We start from the raw sequence: 17,842 nt of genomic DNA on the forward strand, positions 1-17,842 counted from the left end.
AAATGGTTTAAAACAGTTTAAAAGGGTTTACACCGTTTTCACACCGTTTTCATACCACTGTTTTTGGCCCATGCGGAATCCACCTAAAAGTGAAGTGAAACTAAAAACACTAACAAATAAAACATTAAATATCAGAAGCTCAACTTCTTACATATGAAAACATTCAGGTTAACAAATTATATTTAAATTTTCATATATTTCACACCTAAGGACAAAACTTTAGGTGATGGTAGAATTATATAATTGGACCTCATGGTATGCGAGCTGGTCCTAAAAATTAACTGTGGGACACCCACTCTAAATTGGGATCATGACACTGGTGTGTGTCAGGAAACCATGTACAAATGATGATCATGTTATTACTAAAATGTATAAACTCTTGTTGAGATTTGAAATAGAAGATCAAGTAAAACAATGCACGAGTCGTTATCTTTGGGCATAATACACAAATGGAACAATAAAAGAATATGTGATTAAAGAGACTTAAATTTGCATTAAGTTCCAGTCTTAAGGAGAATTTTTATTAATTGTCAGAAAAAATGGCAAAGATGTATAAAATGTTTTGAACACATGCTGGAAATATCATCATCAGGAAAGGACTTTTAAATAATTTATGGTGGACTTGAAATAAAGATTAAAAAATTTGAATACAAGTACATTTAACAATTCAAAAGATCTTAAAGACTATGCAAATGCAAATGAAACCAGAGGCTTTTCTTTGGGGACTCGTGGATAGACACTTTGAAAAATGGAATTTTGTTTGTTTTTATATGACAGCAGCAGTAAGAATATCAAATGTGCATAAGTGGAAAACTTTATCTGTTCCTACAACAAAATAATGGATTGGTGGAAATGGCTAAACTTACTTCTTTGATAACAGAAAATGACTTAGCTACATTATTGGATAAATGGAAATCTTTGATAGACTTCTTGCATAAAACAGAAAAATTGAGTTGATGGTTTGTGGATTTGAGGAATAAATGAGGAATAAATGAAGAAGAAAGACATAACAGAAACATATAAAACTTATTAGTAATAATAATGAAGTATTAGGGAGGATTTAATTTAAATCAAATTAATTTAAATCATGCTTTAAATTATGATTTAAATTGCTAGTAAGTAATACTAGATTTTCATGGTTTTAAACATGGTTTTAAACTCATCCTTATTGGCATAATCTTGATATCTACCAACCAGATGAAGGTTTAATTTTTCAAACAATAACTTTTTGAATTAGTTTTACAGTTATATAAAAAAAAATACTTGTTTGATTACACTATGAGTGAGTGAGTGAGAGAGAGAGAGAGAGAGAGAGAGAGAGGCCGTTTCCGCACGGCCAAATTCAGGGGGGTGCGTCAGCGTATATGACACCGACACACACCCCCGGGACCATTCACACGAACGGTCCCGGTAGTGGTGGGGAAGACGGTGCAGCCTGCGCAGAGGCTGCGCCGTCCCTCGAATACCTTACCGTCCCCTCCTGGCATCTGGCACATCACACAGGCCAGGGGACACGCCTCCCTGCCCTGCGCAACAGCTCTAGAGTCGCAGGGCACGTGGGCGTGTCCCCTGGCCTGTGCAACGCGCCGGAAGCCAGGAGGGGACAGTAAGGTGTTTGGGAAAGGGGGGGTAATGGCGCCTTCCAGCTGCTGCTGTTCGCACGGCAGTGGTTGGAAGTCGCTGCTTTCGAAAAACCTTGCTCCCTGAAAGCAGCGGCTTCGCGCCACTAGGGGGTTGTCAGGCCAGCGCTGCTGCGATGCAGCGGTGGCGACTGTGCGAACCCCTCCCCAGGGACACTGTTTTTAGCGTCTCTGGGATGCTGTATTCCGCCCGTGCAGAAACAGCAGAGAGAGAGATGTGAAATTATTGCAGTGAACTAACTCCAGTTTCATTTGGGACACCAGACCTTGTGTTTCTTTGTTGCAGTGTTTATATTTGGCAGGCATGCCTGCCTGCCTTACCTATAGCTAGAGTAACTTAATTAAAATATTCCCAAACTGGGTCTCTTTTATGACCTGCTGTCATTATAGATTTTCTCCTCCAGGGAGAAAATAATACGATAAACCTCAGGCTAAATAAATGAAAGTTGTGGGGCATTCTGCTCAAAAGGTTTCACTTTCATTTTTAGTGCTTGCCCCTCCCTCCTCACATTTAACTCCTGGTGCAGTTCCATTCCATTCCATTCCAGTCTTCTATTCACTGAATTTATTGAAACTTAGCACTTAACAGGTAATTGATTGATTCTGTGTACATAGATTTGCAAGAGGCATGTTATCTCTGTAGACACAAATTCACAGTTTTGAGAACTACAAAACCAAGCATCTGTGATCATATCTTCTAGATGGAATAACATTTTCAATTGGGGAAAACAGAAATACATGTTTGTCACCTTCTAAAGAAGTTTTTAATCAGCATTTTCAACTAGGGAAATGCTAAAGTTGTCCACTCTTCCATTATAAATTTCTTTTTCAATGATGGTAGCAAACATATACATTTTGCACTAAAGGTCACAAATGCCAAAGTAGAAACACAAATACTATATGCTGCAGATATCTGAAACCTGGGTGTGACATATGAATTAGACAAATTACAAGCAAAAATTTTGAGAACTCTCTTGCAAGTCCCATGTTGTTTCTCAAATGCAACTCTTTTCTTGAGACTGGTGAAACCCATTATTGTTGAGAGCTTGGAATGTAACCATAAAACTTTGGCTTAAAATCGTTTTTCCTAATGCCTTGGAAATGATTCCATACTATGTATGGGATGGTTATGTTTTGAGTTGAGACAGACTGTTGGCCTGTAACGTACCACCAAACGTCTTCCTTCAAATATGCTCTACCAAATGCGCCCTGATATAGCAATTCACTCTGTTGCATGCAGACTTAAGGACATCACTCTGGCAAATTTATGGTCTGTTACAAACGTTTCCTCTTGCTCGCCATCAGTGTTTGGTATCAGAAATGTTTGTCCAGAGAAGTATCTAAACGCTTTAACAATCCAACAGTATCAAATACCGTCTGGATTACTAAAAGGAAGCTTTTAAGGACTTCCTTACCATCAAAGGTTCTGTCCCTGTAACAAAAATGAACCAGAGATGATAGAACATATTCTCCTCTTGTGTGAATTTTATACAAGGGAGCAGCAAATGAGAATATGGCCATTACTGAAGGCATTGACCTACTAGTCTCCAGGCCATTTGGTCAGGTTTCTTCTAGAAGATAAAAAGGACAGGATCATCTTGTCAGTGGAAAAATTCCTATCAGCAGTGCTAAGGTCCAGGCATCAGCTGTTGGTTCCTAACGTGAGCTGAATGTTTTTCTGACTCTGGCTCATTCCGCACATGCAGAATAATGCACTTTCAAACTGCTTTCAGTGCTCTTTGATGCAGTGCGGAATAGCAAAATCCACTTGCAAACAGTTGTGAAAGTGGTTTGAAAATGCATTATTTTGCCTGTGCGGAAGGGGCCTCTGTAATTGTTATTTATTATATTATTTTATTTTTTACTTATATGTTTTAAGTTGTTCAATTTGCTTTTACCTTTGTTTAATGCATCTTAATCTGCATCTTGAACTTTGTGTATTTTTACCAATTGGAATTATTCAGTACAGCGGAATAATGTTCCCAATAGTTTGTAAAGAGGATTTAGTACCCTGAAATGTTTATTGTCTTTCCCTATGCTCTGTCTCAGCAAAAGCTAAAAATGCAGTTTGTGCCTGGAGTAGTGGAAATGATAGTCATGTCTTTCCACTGATTAAAGAAGTCCTGCAGGGCACAATGATCACAAAAGTCAAGTTCTGTGAATTTTAGATGCACTAAAAATGCTATTTTAACAAAATGCTATGCTGAACAGTACACAGAATAAAGCTTTTGACATAAGCAGTGCTTAAAATCACTTCTAAAATGCAACCGGATAATTTGGGGGGCGGGGGGAGAGAACTGGACAAGCACTAGGACTGCAGTGGGGCCTTCCGCTGCAAAGAAGATCCAGGAAGTGCCTGCAGCTTAATTCAGCATTGAAGTTCTTTTTGCGAGACATAGTATAGAATATATTATGCAATTTACCAATGATAAAATTGAAGAATAAATTAAGTAACAAAAAAGATATGTAAATAGTTTATGATAATTTATGCACAGGGCAGAACTCAACTTTTCCTGGGAACAACACTGATCAACACATGTTCATTTTTGTTTGTTTGCTGAGTACGTACAACCCTGATAGAGCTTCAAGTAGATTTGTTGCCCCACTCTACACATACTTGCATTTTTAATATAGAAAAGACATCTCATGGAAGACAAGCCTATCTGTGGCTACTAGCCTAACCAGAGTAATTGGCTGGTCACTGTGTGAGACAGGATGCTAAATTAGATGGAATATTGATATGATCCAGCACAGCTCTTCATATGTTCTTATCTGTACCAGTATTTTTCTTTCAGAAGGAATGTTGACCTTGGGATCAAGTTGAAACAACTCCCTATATTTATATTTACATTTACATATTATTATTTCAGCTTTAAACTATCAAAAGATATATGAATTATCACACTATAATCATCTTTGCCTAAAATTGCCATGACTTCTAAGGTCTGGCTTTTATAAAAGACCCCCAACTGCCAAATCAAGTTTTAGCAAGTATTTATCGGAAATAATTCTGTCACATATCCATCAGGGCCATGCTTGGTCCATATTAATATCACAAATTATTCTTGCCTGAATGCTACCATTATGAAACAACAATAGATTTCTAAAGCAAGTAGCTATCTATCAGAAGACTTCAGACAATACTAGCCTCAAACAAACTGAATCTCTGATTAGATACATTTGAAAACTATGTCTGATTTATCCCTTAGAAACATTAACAGTTAACATGCTTGAAGGGAGTACTGCCTTTAAAAATAATTTCAAAACACTTTAATCCTAGGCAGATTACGCATGGGCCAAAAACTGTGGTGTGAAAACGGTGTGAAAATGGCGTAAACTCTTTTATACCGTTTTAAACCATTTTACAGCGTTTTCACACCACTGTTTTTGGCCCATGAGGAATCCGCCTCATATTCTGATGTCATGAGTGAACCTGACATTTGGAATTGTTGGCTATGGGGCCCTTTCTTTTTTATTGTAACACCCACAAAATCAAACAAGAGGGGCATGAACATGTTTTGACTTTTAACTATCTATTCAGATTGCATGGGAATTACAGTGTATTGGCATTTTGGATGATTCACAATAGGCTGCTGTTACTCTACAGAAAGAATAAGAAAGTAGTTCGTATCCATGTCCATATCTAAAATAATGCAAACCAGAGAACCACAATGAACTGGCATATTTAGCTACATATAATGTTTATTTTAAATACCATACCAGGACAAAGTACAGCGAGATGGTGTTTCTCATTTTTTCTATACATGTGAAAAATCTGAATACATCTGAATAAATACTGTAAATTGCTGAGAGACCTTGGGCCAGTCCCCCACTCTCAGCTCTGGCCTGGCTAGTATTTGGATAGGAGATCACCAAGGAATACCGTGGTCGTGAGACAGAGGAAGGGAATGGCAAATCATGTCTGAATGTCTCTTGCTTTGAAAACCCTGCGGCAGTTGCCACAAATCCACTATGACTTGCCAACAAAAAAACCTAGCCTAGAGAATCCATAAAAACAATCTATTCAGGCTTCTTTTTATGTAAATAAGATACCTATAACACCTCTAGTCATGGAATAATCAACCACAGACTATTTGGGTGTTTTTTCAATTTAGCTTTGCTCAGAAGTCCATAAAAGTTATCATCTACAAATTTTTACTAGCCTACATGCTCACACATTTAAACAATTTTTCAACTTCAATTTCATATCCTGACAAATTATGGATAAAACAGGAGGTTTGCATGACTGAGATTACAAATTGGAAAAGGTCTTTTCCAATTTACAAATTACAAATTGAAAAATGTACACTAACTTCTGTCTGAGTATTTATAAACTACTCTCTCATGCTGACCTCCCCTTTGTATAAATGTATTATTGTGATCTTAGAATGTAAGCCATATAGTTTTCATTTATCTTTAAAAGAAAAATAAAAGTTCAGACTGCTTCACCTACTGCATTTTAGTATTAAGAAATCCATATGTAATGCTTTTACTCCATTTTTATTTCATGGAGCTCGGCTTAATCCTTCCTCCATCCTAACCTCAGCAGGATCCTATTGATTAGGCTGAGGCATAATATTTCTTGTTAGCCACGTGGTGATCTGCACCTTGATCTGCCTAGTCTTAGTCTGATACTATATTACATTAGCTCCTCAGAAGCTGTATATTTCTTCTGAATTGCCAGAACAACTGCAATCCTCATATGTAACATGAGCCTGATTATGAGACATGCAAAGCAAAACTGCAGTATTTAAAGGGAACTTTTAAAATATTTTTCCACCACCATTTTAAAAAAATGCCAAATACCAAGTCTTAACAGCATACAACTAATGGCTGCTTTGTCCATCAGGAATTCAGTTATTTTCCTTGATGCCTCTTTGACAACAGAGCCGCAGAAACACCAACTGGTACAGAATGCAGGAGCAAGACAGGAACTTCGTGATGGGCACATCTTCAACAGATGCTCCACCAGCTGCATTGGCTCAGATGCAGTACCAAATTAGTTCAAGGTTCTGGTGCCTACCTTCGGAGCCCTAAATGGTTTGGGGTCAGCCTATCTATGGGACCGTTTCTTTCACATGCCCCTCAAAGACTTTATTTGCACTCAGCAAATAAAAATCAGCTAGTGGTCCCTGGCTCAAAGAACATCTGGCTCACCAACCAGGGTCAAAGCTGTTTTGGCTTGCTCTCAACCTGGTGGAATACTGTCGAGTGAGAACCAGGTCCTGATGCAGAACCAGGACCTGCAGGGCTTGTAAGACAGAGCTTTTCCGACTAGGCATATAGTTGAGACAGTTTTACATCTTGACCTCCCCCTTTGCTATTTTTCATCTGGTCCACCCTTTTGCCACCGGTTAGTTAGCTGTGTTTAACAAACTGTTGCCATTGTTTAGGAGTTTTAAATGAAGTTTTAAAATGTTATTTAAAGTGCTGATGTCTGATTTTATGGTTTTATAAAATGTTGGGAGCTGCCCTGAGCAGTGGTGGGATCCAAAAATTTTAGTAACAGGTTCCCATGGTGGTGGGATTCAAACTGTGGCGTAGCGCCACTGGGGCTGGGTGGGGCACGACAGGGGCGTGGCTGGGCATTCCAGGGGTGGGGCATTCCTGGGTGAGGCTGTGGCAAGGACGCAGCTGCTGCGCCATTCCTTGCGCGGGAAACGAATGCACGCAGGCGCAGGCTGCCACGCACGCCGGTGCACCTCCTGCTAGACTGCGCGCTACTGCTGAGAGGAGGGGCGTAACTAAGGCAAAAATCACGTGGCAAAATCACCAATTAGTAACCCCCTCTCGGCACACACAAATAATTAGTAATCTACTCTCGGGAACCTGTGAGAACCTGCTAGATCCCACCTCTGGCCCTGAGCCTGTGAGGGGAAGGATGGCTTATAAAACAAATGAAATAAGTAAATAAATATCCCATTCAGTGGTTAAAATGTCAGAAAATTAGGGAATTATGGGTTCAAATCCCTGCTTAGCCATGAAGCTTACAAGACGCCCTAGGCGTCTCTTGAAACCAAACCTCTCTCACATGGTTATGATGAAAAAATGTGATGCAATAGAATCTATGGCTGCCACGGACCTGCTTAGAAAAAGAATGGAATTTTAAAAATTAATAAATCCTTCATTGGAGAATTTATATGTTTTATTTAACATATGTTCGTAGTGATTCTTGGAATTGGTATTTCCACACTGAACCTCAATGCCTTCAGTAAAGAAAAAAGAAAAAAGATGCAAACACAATTAGGGAGTTAACAGAGAGAAAGATGAAGGAAAAGGGAAGGAAGGAAAGAAAGTGAGAGATAAAGCAGCTGAGCTATAGAGGCAAAAAAAGGAAACAACCAGTTGTAAAAGTAGGAGGATGGTGACAGTGGGGAAAGAGTGATTAATAATCAGAAAAGGGGAAATGAAAGAAGAAGAAAATGAATTAAACTAAGTGCAAATTGGGGGGGCGGGGCGTGAAAGAGCTGTGGAGGTGGTGCAAGGGCACATGAACACAAGTGCCCTATACATGGTTCAAGGGCCAAATACGGCTGTTGTAGGGCACCACATGACTCCACAGTACCAGAATACAAAAGTTGCAACTGAGGCAGCACTCTTCTGCCACAGGAGCCCACAGTGCTACGGATACAATCAGCACAGCTGCTGCGGCACCATCCTCAGATCTGTGAAACTGCGCCAGAGGCGTAGCTGGGCCAGAGTGCGCCCGGTGCGCACTCTGGCTTTTTTGCGCCCCGCCCCCCCGCAGTAGCGCCCCCCCACTCCCACTCCCATTCCCACTTACTTTAGGAAACCGAGCAGGCTGGAGAACAGGCCTTCCTATTCTGGTGGGAACTACATTTCCCAGGGTCTCCTGGGAAATGTAGTTCCCACCAGAACAGGAAGGCCTATTCTCCATCCTGCTCGGTTTCCTAAAGTAAGTGTGGGGGACCGCTGTGCGGGGGCAGGGGAAAGGGGGAGGGGCCAGGAGATTTTGCGGCCCCCATGTGACCCAAATTCGTGCGGCCGGAGAGTCGCACACACCCCGCCCCCTGGGAGCTTCGTCGCTGAACTGCGCACACACACACACCTCCCGTGGATTGCAATGCTTGAAAGAAAGGTGAAGGACAAATTAAAATGTAAAGAGTATTATGAACAGCGGAGAAGGATGGAGTGAATAAGTCCAACTAAGAGAGGATAGCATATAAGAACAAAGACAATGAAACAATGGTGAGGGCAGCAAATTAGACTAAAAGACATACTGTAATTGTTGCTCTTCTGGGACGCTCCAATACCACACAGAAGCACCCAGGGAACTATGGCACATGCAGCCAGCAGTTTCCTTGGTAGGACATGAACTGTTGAGCAACTTCTTCTGCTTCTTCTAGGAGCAGCAGTTGCATAGTGGTTAACAGCAGGTGTACTCTAATCTGGAGGAACCCGGTTTGATTCCCTGCTCTGCCGCTTGAGCTGTGGAGGCTTATCTGGGGAATTCAGAATAGCCTGTACACTCCAACACAAGCCAGCTGGGTGACCTTGGGCTAGTCACAGTTCTTCTGAGCTCTTTCAGCCCCACCTATCTCACAGGGTGTTTGCTTGAGGGGGGAAGAGAAAGGAGTTTGTAAGCCCCTTTGAGTCACCTACAGGAGACAAAGGGGGGATATAAATCCAATTCTTATTCTTATTCTGTTTGCCTATTACAATCTAGCTGCTTCTGGTAAATCTCCCTGGCTTCCTTGAGCTAGAACAAAGGAAAGTGAAATGGGTGCCGACTTGTTTGCTATTAAAATTAAAGAAGCAGCACATGATCAGAGTTCAGCAGGCTGTGAAAAGCCTTGAATTGAGATTCATAAGAAAAAAGTCAGAGGATGCAACTACTAGAGCTGGAACAAACACTTTGTTCCCTTTTCCTGATTGGCACATGTGTCAATACAGTAGAAGAAACAAAGAGGAGGTAAAAGTTGATAATATCAGACGCCATTCATGAGTGTAAAGTAATACCATATTCTCATCAGTAGTGAGCATCAGAAAATTAGCAACTTTACCATGTGCAGATGCTGGGGATGCTCTGGATTAACACCTGATCAGGTTCGGGAAATTTATTCTTAGTCAAAGTGAGTGGTTATTTGTAATCCTGTTTAAAATACTTCTTAATTTGTATTGTGTAGAAGTTAACAGACTTGTCCAAAATCATGCAGGAAAGTCAATTTCCAAAGGTTTTTCCAAACATTCTAGACCAGGGGTAGGGAACCTGTGGCTCTCCAGATGTTCAGGAACTACAATTCCCATCAGCCCCTACCAGCATGGCCAATTGGCCAATTGGCCAATTGGGAGTAGCCAGTGTGGCTCTGACAGAGGCTGATGGGAATTGCTGAATTCCTAGGCTGGCCTCTGAAGCCATTCCCTGTTCTAGACATTAGTACTAGCAGATAATTTTCTTCCATTGAATCAGACTTTCAGTTAATGATTTTCCCAGAGTACTCATTTATTCTAGACAAGCCGCTTGCCAGACCATAGGTTGTGAGCAAGTTGGTAAAAATTCTTGTGGGATGATAAAGGAGTTTTTTTCCTCTCTTTTTTTTGCATTCATTTGTAAATTTGCCTTGACTTTAAGAGAATTTTGAGAAGCATGAAACATCTACCTCTAGTATTCCACGAATAGGAATTCTGACTCTGTTTTATTTTTAACCCATTTCTATGTAATTTTTTATGCACAAAGGCTCAACAATAAATTTTCCCCAAGGCTCAGCAAGAGTTTGAAAGTGGGTCTCCCATACATCAGCCTGTCTCAACAGAATTTATTAGAGAGTGAAGATGTATTAAAGAGCAAAAAGGAAAATATTTGTAGATCCTAACCAGGCCTATTGAAGTACTTTAACAGCACGATCCTAAGGAGAGTTTAAGTCCTGTTGAAGTCTATTTCAATGGGACTGCACTGTAGGTGGCACTAGAGCCGTGGTGGCGAACCTTTGGCACTCCAGATGTTATGGACTGCAATTCCCATCAGCCCCTGCCAGCATGGCCAATTGTAGGGGCTGATGGGAATTGTAGTCCATAATATCTGGAGTGCCAAAGGTTCGCCACCACTGCTCTAGAATAATGAAATAGGGTTAAGATCATCTATTAGCAAGAATTTTTCTACTTACAAAGATCTTAACTTTATGAAGCACAGTATGTATGTAACATTTAATGTCAAGAATTAAAGGTAACATTAAACAACATCCGAATGAAAGCTCACAGACATTCATTGTAAAAAAAATTTCTCACCTTGCTTGAGCGTAAAGACACTCTTCCCCCACAACGTGCACAGAATTTCGTTTGGCAATATGAACAATTATGGCCACAGCCGTCGGCAAATTTTGTTTTGTGGCAAATACCACAGGTTGGAGCATCACCCTTCTGCTCCAGCTGCTGCTGTGATTCTTCACCCATCTTTTTCACCTGCTCTTTATACATTTCAAACTGTTGATGTAATTTCCTGTAGAAGAAAATAACAAGACAGTTATAAAAATTAATTAAGAATAAGAAAATAGGTGACTTTATATTGATTTAATTATTTGTTTTAACCAATCAACACGTGTTCGCTCCGGCAAAATGGGGAGGGCTTAGGCCAGGACCAGCCTAAAATAGGCTGCCTGACCCCACCTCCTCCAGTGACGTCAGGGCGCCAGGCGTCACTGCCTGGCTCCCTGGAGGCTTTTGTCCCCGCGCGGCACAGAAGCCAGAAACCTCGCGAGCTGTTGGGAGCTCGCGAGGCAATGGGGAGGGCGGCAGCCACCTAGGAGGCTGTCCCTTCCCCACCAGCAATGGCGGCCGCGGTAAGTCGCAGCCGCTCTTTTGTTTTAACCAATCAACCGATCTGTGTTAAAGCACACATGACATCTCTGTATGGGGAATAGCTAGAGGCTATTTGAATTACAATAGTTCAACTGAATTGAATAATGTATCAAATGGCAACGATTCCACTGTAAGTGTTTCAGACTGAGAGATTGAGATTCAACACACATTCAATTGATGGCTGACATCCAGGGATGCATACACCACTCCAGCCCAGCTGGCAACTCAGTGTATAATCTTCTAGGACCATGGTGGTGAACCTATGGCACTCTAGATGTTCATGGACTACAATTCCCATCAGCCCCTGCCAGCATGGCCAATTGGCCATGTTGGCAGGGGCTGGTGGGAATTGTAGTCCATGAACATCTGGAGTGCCATAGGTTCACCACCACTGTTCTAGGAAAACAATACTATTGTTATGGAAGGCCAAAGGGGGATTCGCTAATTGAAATTCAGTCCAGATAGGAGAGGTACAATTGGCGGATAGTACATCTGACTATGGAAATGGTGTTTAACCTCTACTGAACAAGGTTGCATTTGATCTAAGACATTTCTATCCTGTCTCTCCAGACATGCTCAAGGGAGATTAAAGTCAGCTTCATAACAAGAGGGTGTTCCTAGATCCAGCCCTGCTTTTGGACACACAAATGGCATCCATGGGCTGCATCATTGCTTTTCAACTAATCGTTTTACCAGCTGCAGTCAGTCTTGGAATGATCTCAACACACTTTACCTATGCCGTAAAAGCTTGATAACTATACTACATGGGCAGGTGCCTTTTAAAAGTATGTGGAAATTTCAATTGGTTCAGAACAGGTAGCTAAATGGTTCAATGGAATTTATTGTAATGAGCATGTTACAACAATGTTAAAAGATCTGCATAGGATCAAGAGTGGGCACAATCAAAAATGATAGTTTTCAGTTTTGAACCACCGCACAAAGCCTTTGAGCAACTGCTGATATTTTTGATGAGAAGGTGGAGGAAGAGAGGGTACCAACATTAAATGGATACCAGGCAAGGTGAGAAATGGTGGTGGATCAGATTGGCCAGATAAAGATAAAAGGGATTCGTGGAAGCTCAGTTACATTTATTTTCTTGCCAAAACCCTTTTTAACCTAAATGTGCTTTGCTGAATGCCAAGTCAGTAAAGCATTTTTTAATTCATTATGAGAAACCAACCTAGAATGTATCATTCAGACCTAGTAGGGAAACCTGGGGACAATAATCACTGGACTAATTGCAGGGTCAGACTAGGTTTAATGGTTGAAGAAAGAGTTGCAGTAGTCTAATGAATGTCCATTGCACTATCGAGATGTTTGGTCAAATAGAGATCTAATTTCAAAAACTGAGACTACTAGCAGCATAGAGAGCAATAAGATGGGGGGGCGGGGTTAATAAGCTATCAAGAGCAAAAGCTTCTTCATTAGATACTTCTATCAAATCTGAGGAAATGAGTTTTGACTCTCAAAAGCTTAAAGCCAAAAAATCTTGCCGGTTGCTAAGGTACTGCTAGAGTCGAATTCATGTCTTCTACAGCAAGTCAACATGACTACCCTCTGAAACTGATGCCAAGAATGTACCTGGTTTAGGAATAATAGGGGGATAGGTATCTTGTTAACATACCATCCACGCTGCTTACCTCCAAAATTCCAAAACAACCTAGACAGTTGTAATACTCCCTCCTATCTGTCCTCTCCCTTCTAGTAGAGCTTATTTAGCACCATGATTTACAGATGGGGGAATGAAGCAGGTTGGAAGACGGCTTGACCACAAATGGAACAAAAGTGGGTGGCAGCTGGCCTCCTATCTGTCTTGTACAGATCCTGCCACAGTGATCCATGCGACTGCCACCCCAGGCTAGATTAACGTAACTCACTCTACACTGAGAGACTGCTCCCCTTGAGACTGCTCTGGAAACTGCAACTGGTTCAGAATGCAGCCACGAGAGTACTCACTGGAACACCAGCGAGAGAGCATATTAGACCTGTGCTCAACTGGCTGCACTCATTACCAGTTGAATTCTGGATTGTTTTCAAGGTTTTGGTTCTAAACTTTAAGGCTGTGAGTGGCCTGGGACTGTCATATCTTCAGGACCGCATCTCCCCATATCACCCATGGAGGACCTGCTGATGTTCCAACCACAATTTACTGGTGGCCCATGGCCCCAAAGACGTACAACTGACTTCCACCAGAACCAGAGCCTTTTCAGCACTGGTTCCTGTTTGTTGGAACTCCCTCCAAGTGGACATTAAGGCCCTGTGGGATATAAGTCAATTCCACAGGGCATGTAAGACCAAAATGTTCTGCTACGCTTACAACTGAAGATGTCAGTTCAAACTGTGTTAACCAGTCCCAACCGTGCTATCAGGCCCACAACCTCACTCTCCCCTGCCTCTCCTATCATAACATTTTGTGTGTGTGTGTGTGTGTATTAGCAGAGTAGAACAGAAGAGACAGATTCTCAGTTGCTTTTTGTATAAATTAGTTTACTAACTATAAGGGAGGGTTACAAGGAGATAAAACAAGATCTCCTTTCTTTCCTGTTACACATCTACATTACTGTATGTTTGGTTACATCTTGCTACCTATCTGCTGTCTCACATGATGTCATCTACCTAGTGTCTCCTCTCTGGTGTCGTGTCTGCTCAAACAAAGAAACAGGCAGGCTGGAGAAGGCACTGGAACCACTACCTCCTGCTGCTACCTTTAAAAGAGCTGCAAACAGCATGGCAGGGAATGATAGGAGAGGGAGCTGCCCCCAAGCCTGGGAAAGGAGAGGGCAGTATAAAAATCAAAATAATAAATAAATAAAATAATAAAATAATAGTGCAGATTGCACTACATTAAAATCTTCATAGTACACCCTTGAATGAGTAAAACTTTGCCTTAAAAACTATTTCACTCGTTCCAAAAAGGAAAATCTCCTAACAGTTTTTTACTAGAAAATGTGAAAAAGTTTGGGGGGGGGGAGAGAGAGAGAGAGAGAGACTGATTTATCTAGGCCTTCTCATCTCTAGCCAAGCACGTTTCAAAAGATATTGTATTACACAGAAAATATTGCCCATAATAGTAGATGCTGAATTAACTTTCTGTTAAACTTCATTGCACGTGACAAAAATAAACAAGTGCCAAATAATAGACGAGTCTACTTTAGCTCAGAAATATAACACCCCAGGACATTACAGTATCATGATAAGAATGAGTTCATTCCACATGGTTTACAACATTCATGAGAGTATTCAATTATTAACTAACTTGTATCCTTTTACTGCTGCAACTGGATTGTTCTTACTTGGTGGCTTTCCTTTTTAATGAATAGGAAATAAGCATGGACAATGCTGGGTGTGCTGGCATAGGCAGGGATCAAGGGTGTTTACCACTCCATCATCTAATCTTACACTGTTCTGAGCTGTGTATGTGTGACAGGAGAGAAAAAAGAAGTGACCTATGAGTTAACTATACTTGAAACTTTCTCCGCTCATGCCCTGCACTACCACAGCTGGTGATGCAATGATGGTAGTGAAGCGAATTAAAAATTCTTGTGCTTCAGACTCCCAACTAAATGCTATGCTTAAAGTTCTGTCTGTTGTTGCTCTATTCTATCCTACAGTTGATGATATAATGACTTTAGTGACACAAATTATAATTATTTCTACGTTTAGGACTCCATCTAAAATCTTGGGGGGAGGCACCGATAGGAAACACAGCAATACGGAAAATAGGCTATACTATACACTACTTCATAGCCAGGATGTCAGACTATGTAGTGAGGATTTGTTTGTTTGTTTACTTAATTTATAGCCCATGTTTTTCACAGAGACTCAAGGTGGATCTGTTACATTCCATTCACAATGATATAGTAGCTACTAACTATAGATACATTGGCTCACTTCAAATATTTACTAAGCTGGTGAAACTCGCCTCTCTTCCGCTAAACAATTAACATCATCTGTAAGTTAGGCATTCTACAAACTGTACATGCACCCAGTGCCAATGATCTCTGCATGTGAATAAGGTATCAGCACAACAGGGCATCTACCCAGAGCCTCCACACCACATGTGAAATTATCGGCACAGTGGAGAAAGGGGAGGTTACTACTCTTCTACTACATGAAAATTCTTACCCAGCCTACAAATATCTAAACAGAAACTTCCTGTCTTATGGAAGGCAATGGGCAAGACAAACAAGCTCTCAAAGACAACTGGATGTATGTTTACAAATCATACTCAAAGGTCAACAAAAGCAAGTTAAGAGTTAGTCAAAGACACGTGAATGCTGTAACAACTGTAATAACAAAGCAGTCACCTTTTTGTGAAGTCATGGGATTGATTTAATCAATTGGCTCATGACTTAAGTTGGTTGTGCTGCTCAAGGATTCCTTTTTAGCATTCACCTACAAGCAGACCTGGAAAAGCCTTCCACAAAGTACTTAATATAGCACTACACTATCTTTGAAAATCTGGCAATGCTTCCTTACTAGGACATTTACTAAAGCCTACTTCTGGCTCCAGCCCACCCAGACTGAAAAAGGTACCCAGGAAATGTAACAGAAGCTCAGAAGCTTCTAGACACAAAATGGGGAGATAGGACTTTTTTCAAACTTGTAAACATATTGGTAAATTCCACACAGAGCAATTATGATGGGGGTAGGATGCAATACAAACCAATTTTGGGGTGGAGTTTGCATAGGTCCTGTACCCAAAATGAATTTGCCCCATTTTATTTCCCTCAACCTGGGATTTTTGAAAACCACTAAACCAGTGATCCTTCTGCAAAATCCAAGGTTGGAGCCTCTCCCAAGCAAATGACCAGGCAGCAGGAGCTTTATTTCCCTCCCTTCCACTGTGCCGTCCATGGTCAGGGAGAATCTGCCCACCACAGTAGTACGTTCACTATTGCCCTCACTGCAGTGCTTCCTGTATCCTACCTAGAAACTCCTTCAAAAAGGAAAATATAGAAAACTGTTCCTCAGGTCATCTTGCCTATTTTTTTCCCCATCAGATCAACCCATCTGTATTTGTGGCAGTTGGGGTCAATGATGGGCTTTGGCAAAAAAAAATGAAACACAGAACAAACAGTACAAGTCATCAACCACAGAACGCTCACTTTTCATTTTCTTATATCCTACTTACAGCCAAATCTCTGCCTCTACTGTTGGCGGCCCCTTGCCTCTTCCTTAGCTTCCTACTTGCTCAAAGACACCATGAGCCCCCTGTGAGGACTTTGGAGTCATTGAGCTAAATGAATAATGATATGAACAGAGTCTAGTATCTTTCTTCTCCCTATCGCTGAATTCTCACAGTTGTTTAACTCATGTTCCTTGTGAGAGCCATTGTGGTGTAGTGGTTAAGAATATTGGACTTGTATTTGAGAGACCCAGGTTTGCCATGGAAAATCAGTGGTTGATCTTGGGCCACACACTCCCAGCCTAACCTATCTCACAGGGTTGTTGTGGGAATAAAACAGGAGGAGGAGAATGATGTAAACTAGTTTGGGTCTCAATAAGGAGAAAGGCACGTATATAAGTAAATTAAAAAATATATTGGAGTGGGTTTTCCAGGTTCTTTGGCTGAGGTCTGGTAGTTTTTGTTCTTAACATTTTGCCTGTATCCATGGCACACAAATGGAGAAAAACACATCTCACCATGACATGCCTCTGAAGATGTCAGCCACAGATGTAAGTGAAACATTACGAGCATAAACTACCAGACTACAGCCGTACTGTCTGGAAAACATACAACAGCCAGTTGATTCTGGCTGTGAAAGCCTTTGACAAAATAATTATTATTCTCGGATGCTCTGTTACTCACAAAGCAAACTTCAGTTAGTTCAGAATATAGCATCACACCTTCTGACCAAAGAAAATAATTTTCCTTACATTGCTCCTGTTCTACAACTGTAGTACCCCAAAACTGCAAGACTGGATCTTCATGGAAAGTATTATCATTTCCCTCATAGGTTAAACTCTACATCTGGAATCAGCTGAATATCCAAACAATGGCACTTTCATCTTTTCCAGATAAAGTTTATTCACTCTAATGGAGCCCACTGCTGTTTCCAGGACAAATTTGCAAATCCATAGCATTTTTAACATAAAATAAAGATGTATTGTCAAAGACCCACCATAACCAATAAAATAAAGAGGTTGATACTGATGATACCACATCCCAAAAACATACTGACAATCTTCCCCAATGATTTCAGTCTTCTAGCACCACCTATCAGATATTGCCCTCTAGCAAGGATTACTCCACCACAACACAGATCCTCTCAACTGCATCCTGACTAGGCAGTCCGGTAAGATATCATGATAAATAGTATTAAAATCCACTGAAAGGTTCAGGAGAATTTACAAGGATACACTTCTTCTGCTCACCTTCCCAC

At 41.0% G+C, this 17,842-nt stretch overlaps 1 protein-coding gene across 35 annotated transcripts in view; it reads right to left on the minus strand.

The window, feature by feature from the left end:
* RIMS2 (regulating synaptic membrane exocytosis 2) overlaps window positions 1-17,842 on the minus strand; it is a 433,065-nt gene that overhangs the window by 359,014 nt on the left and 56,209 nt on the right. For all 35 annotated transcript variants that reach the window (XM_048508147.1, XM_048508154.1, XM_048508146.1 and 32 more), the window contains one exon: window positions 10,887-11,097. In XM_048508147.1, the coding sequence (XP_048364104.1) occupies window positions 10,887-11,097 (211 nt within the window). The remainder of the gene's footprint in view (window positions 1-10,886; window positions 11,098-17,842) is intronic.

Source organism: Sphaerodactylus townsendi, linkage group LG09 (assembly GCF_021028975.2).
Source record: "Sphaerodactylus townsendi isolate TG3544 linkage group LG09, MPM_Stown_v2.3, whole genome shotgun sequence".
Lineage (NCBI taxonomy): Eukaryota > Metazoa > Chordata > Lepidosauria > Squamata > Sphaerodactylidae > Sphaerodactylus > Sphaerodactylus townsendi.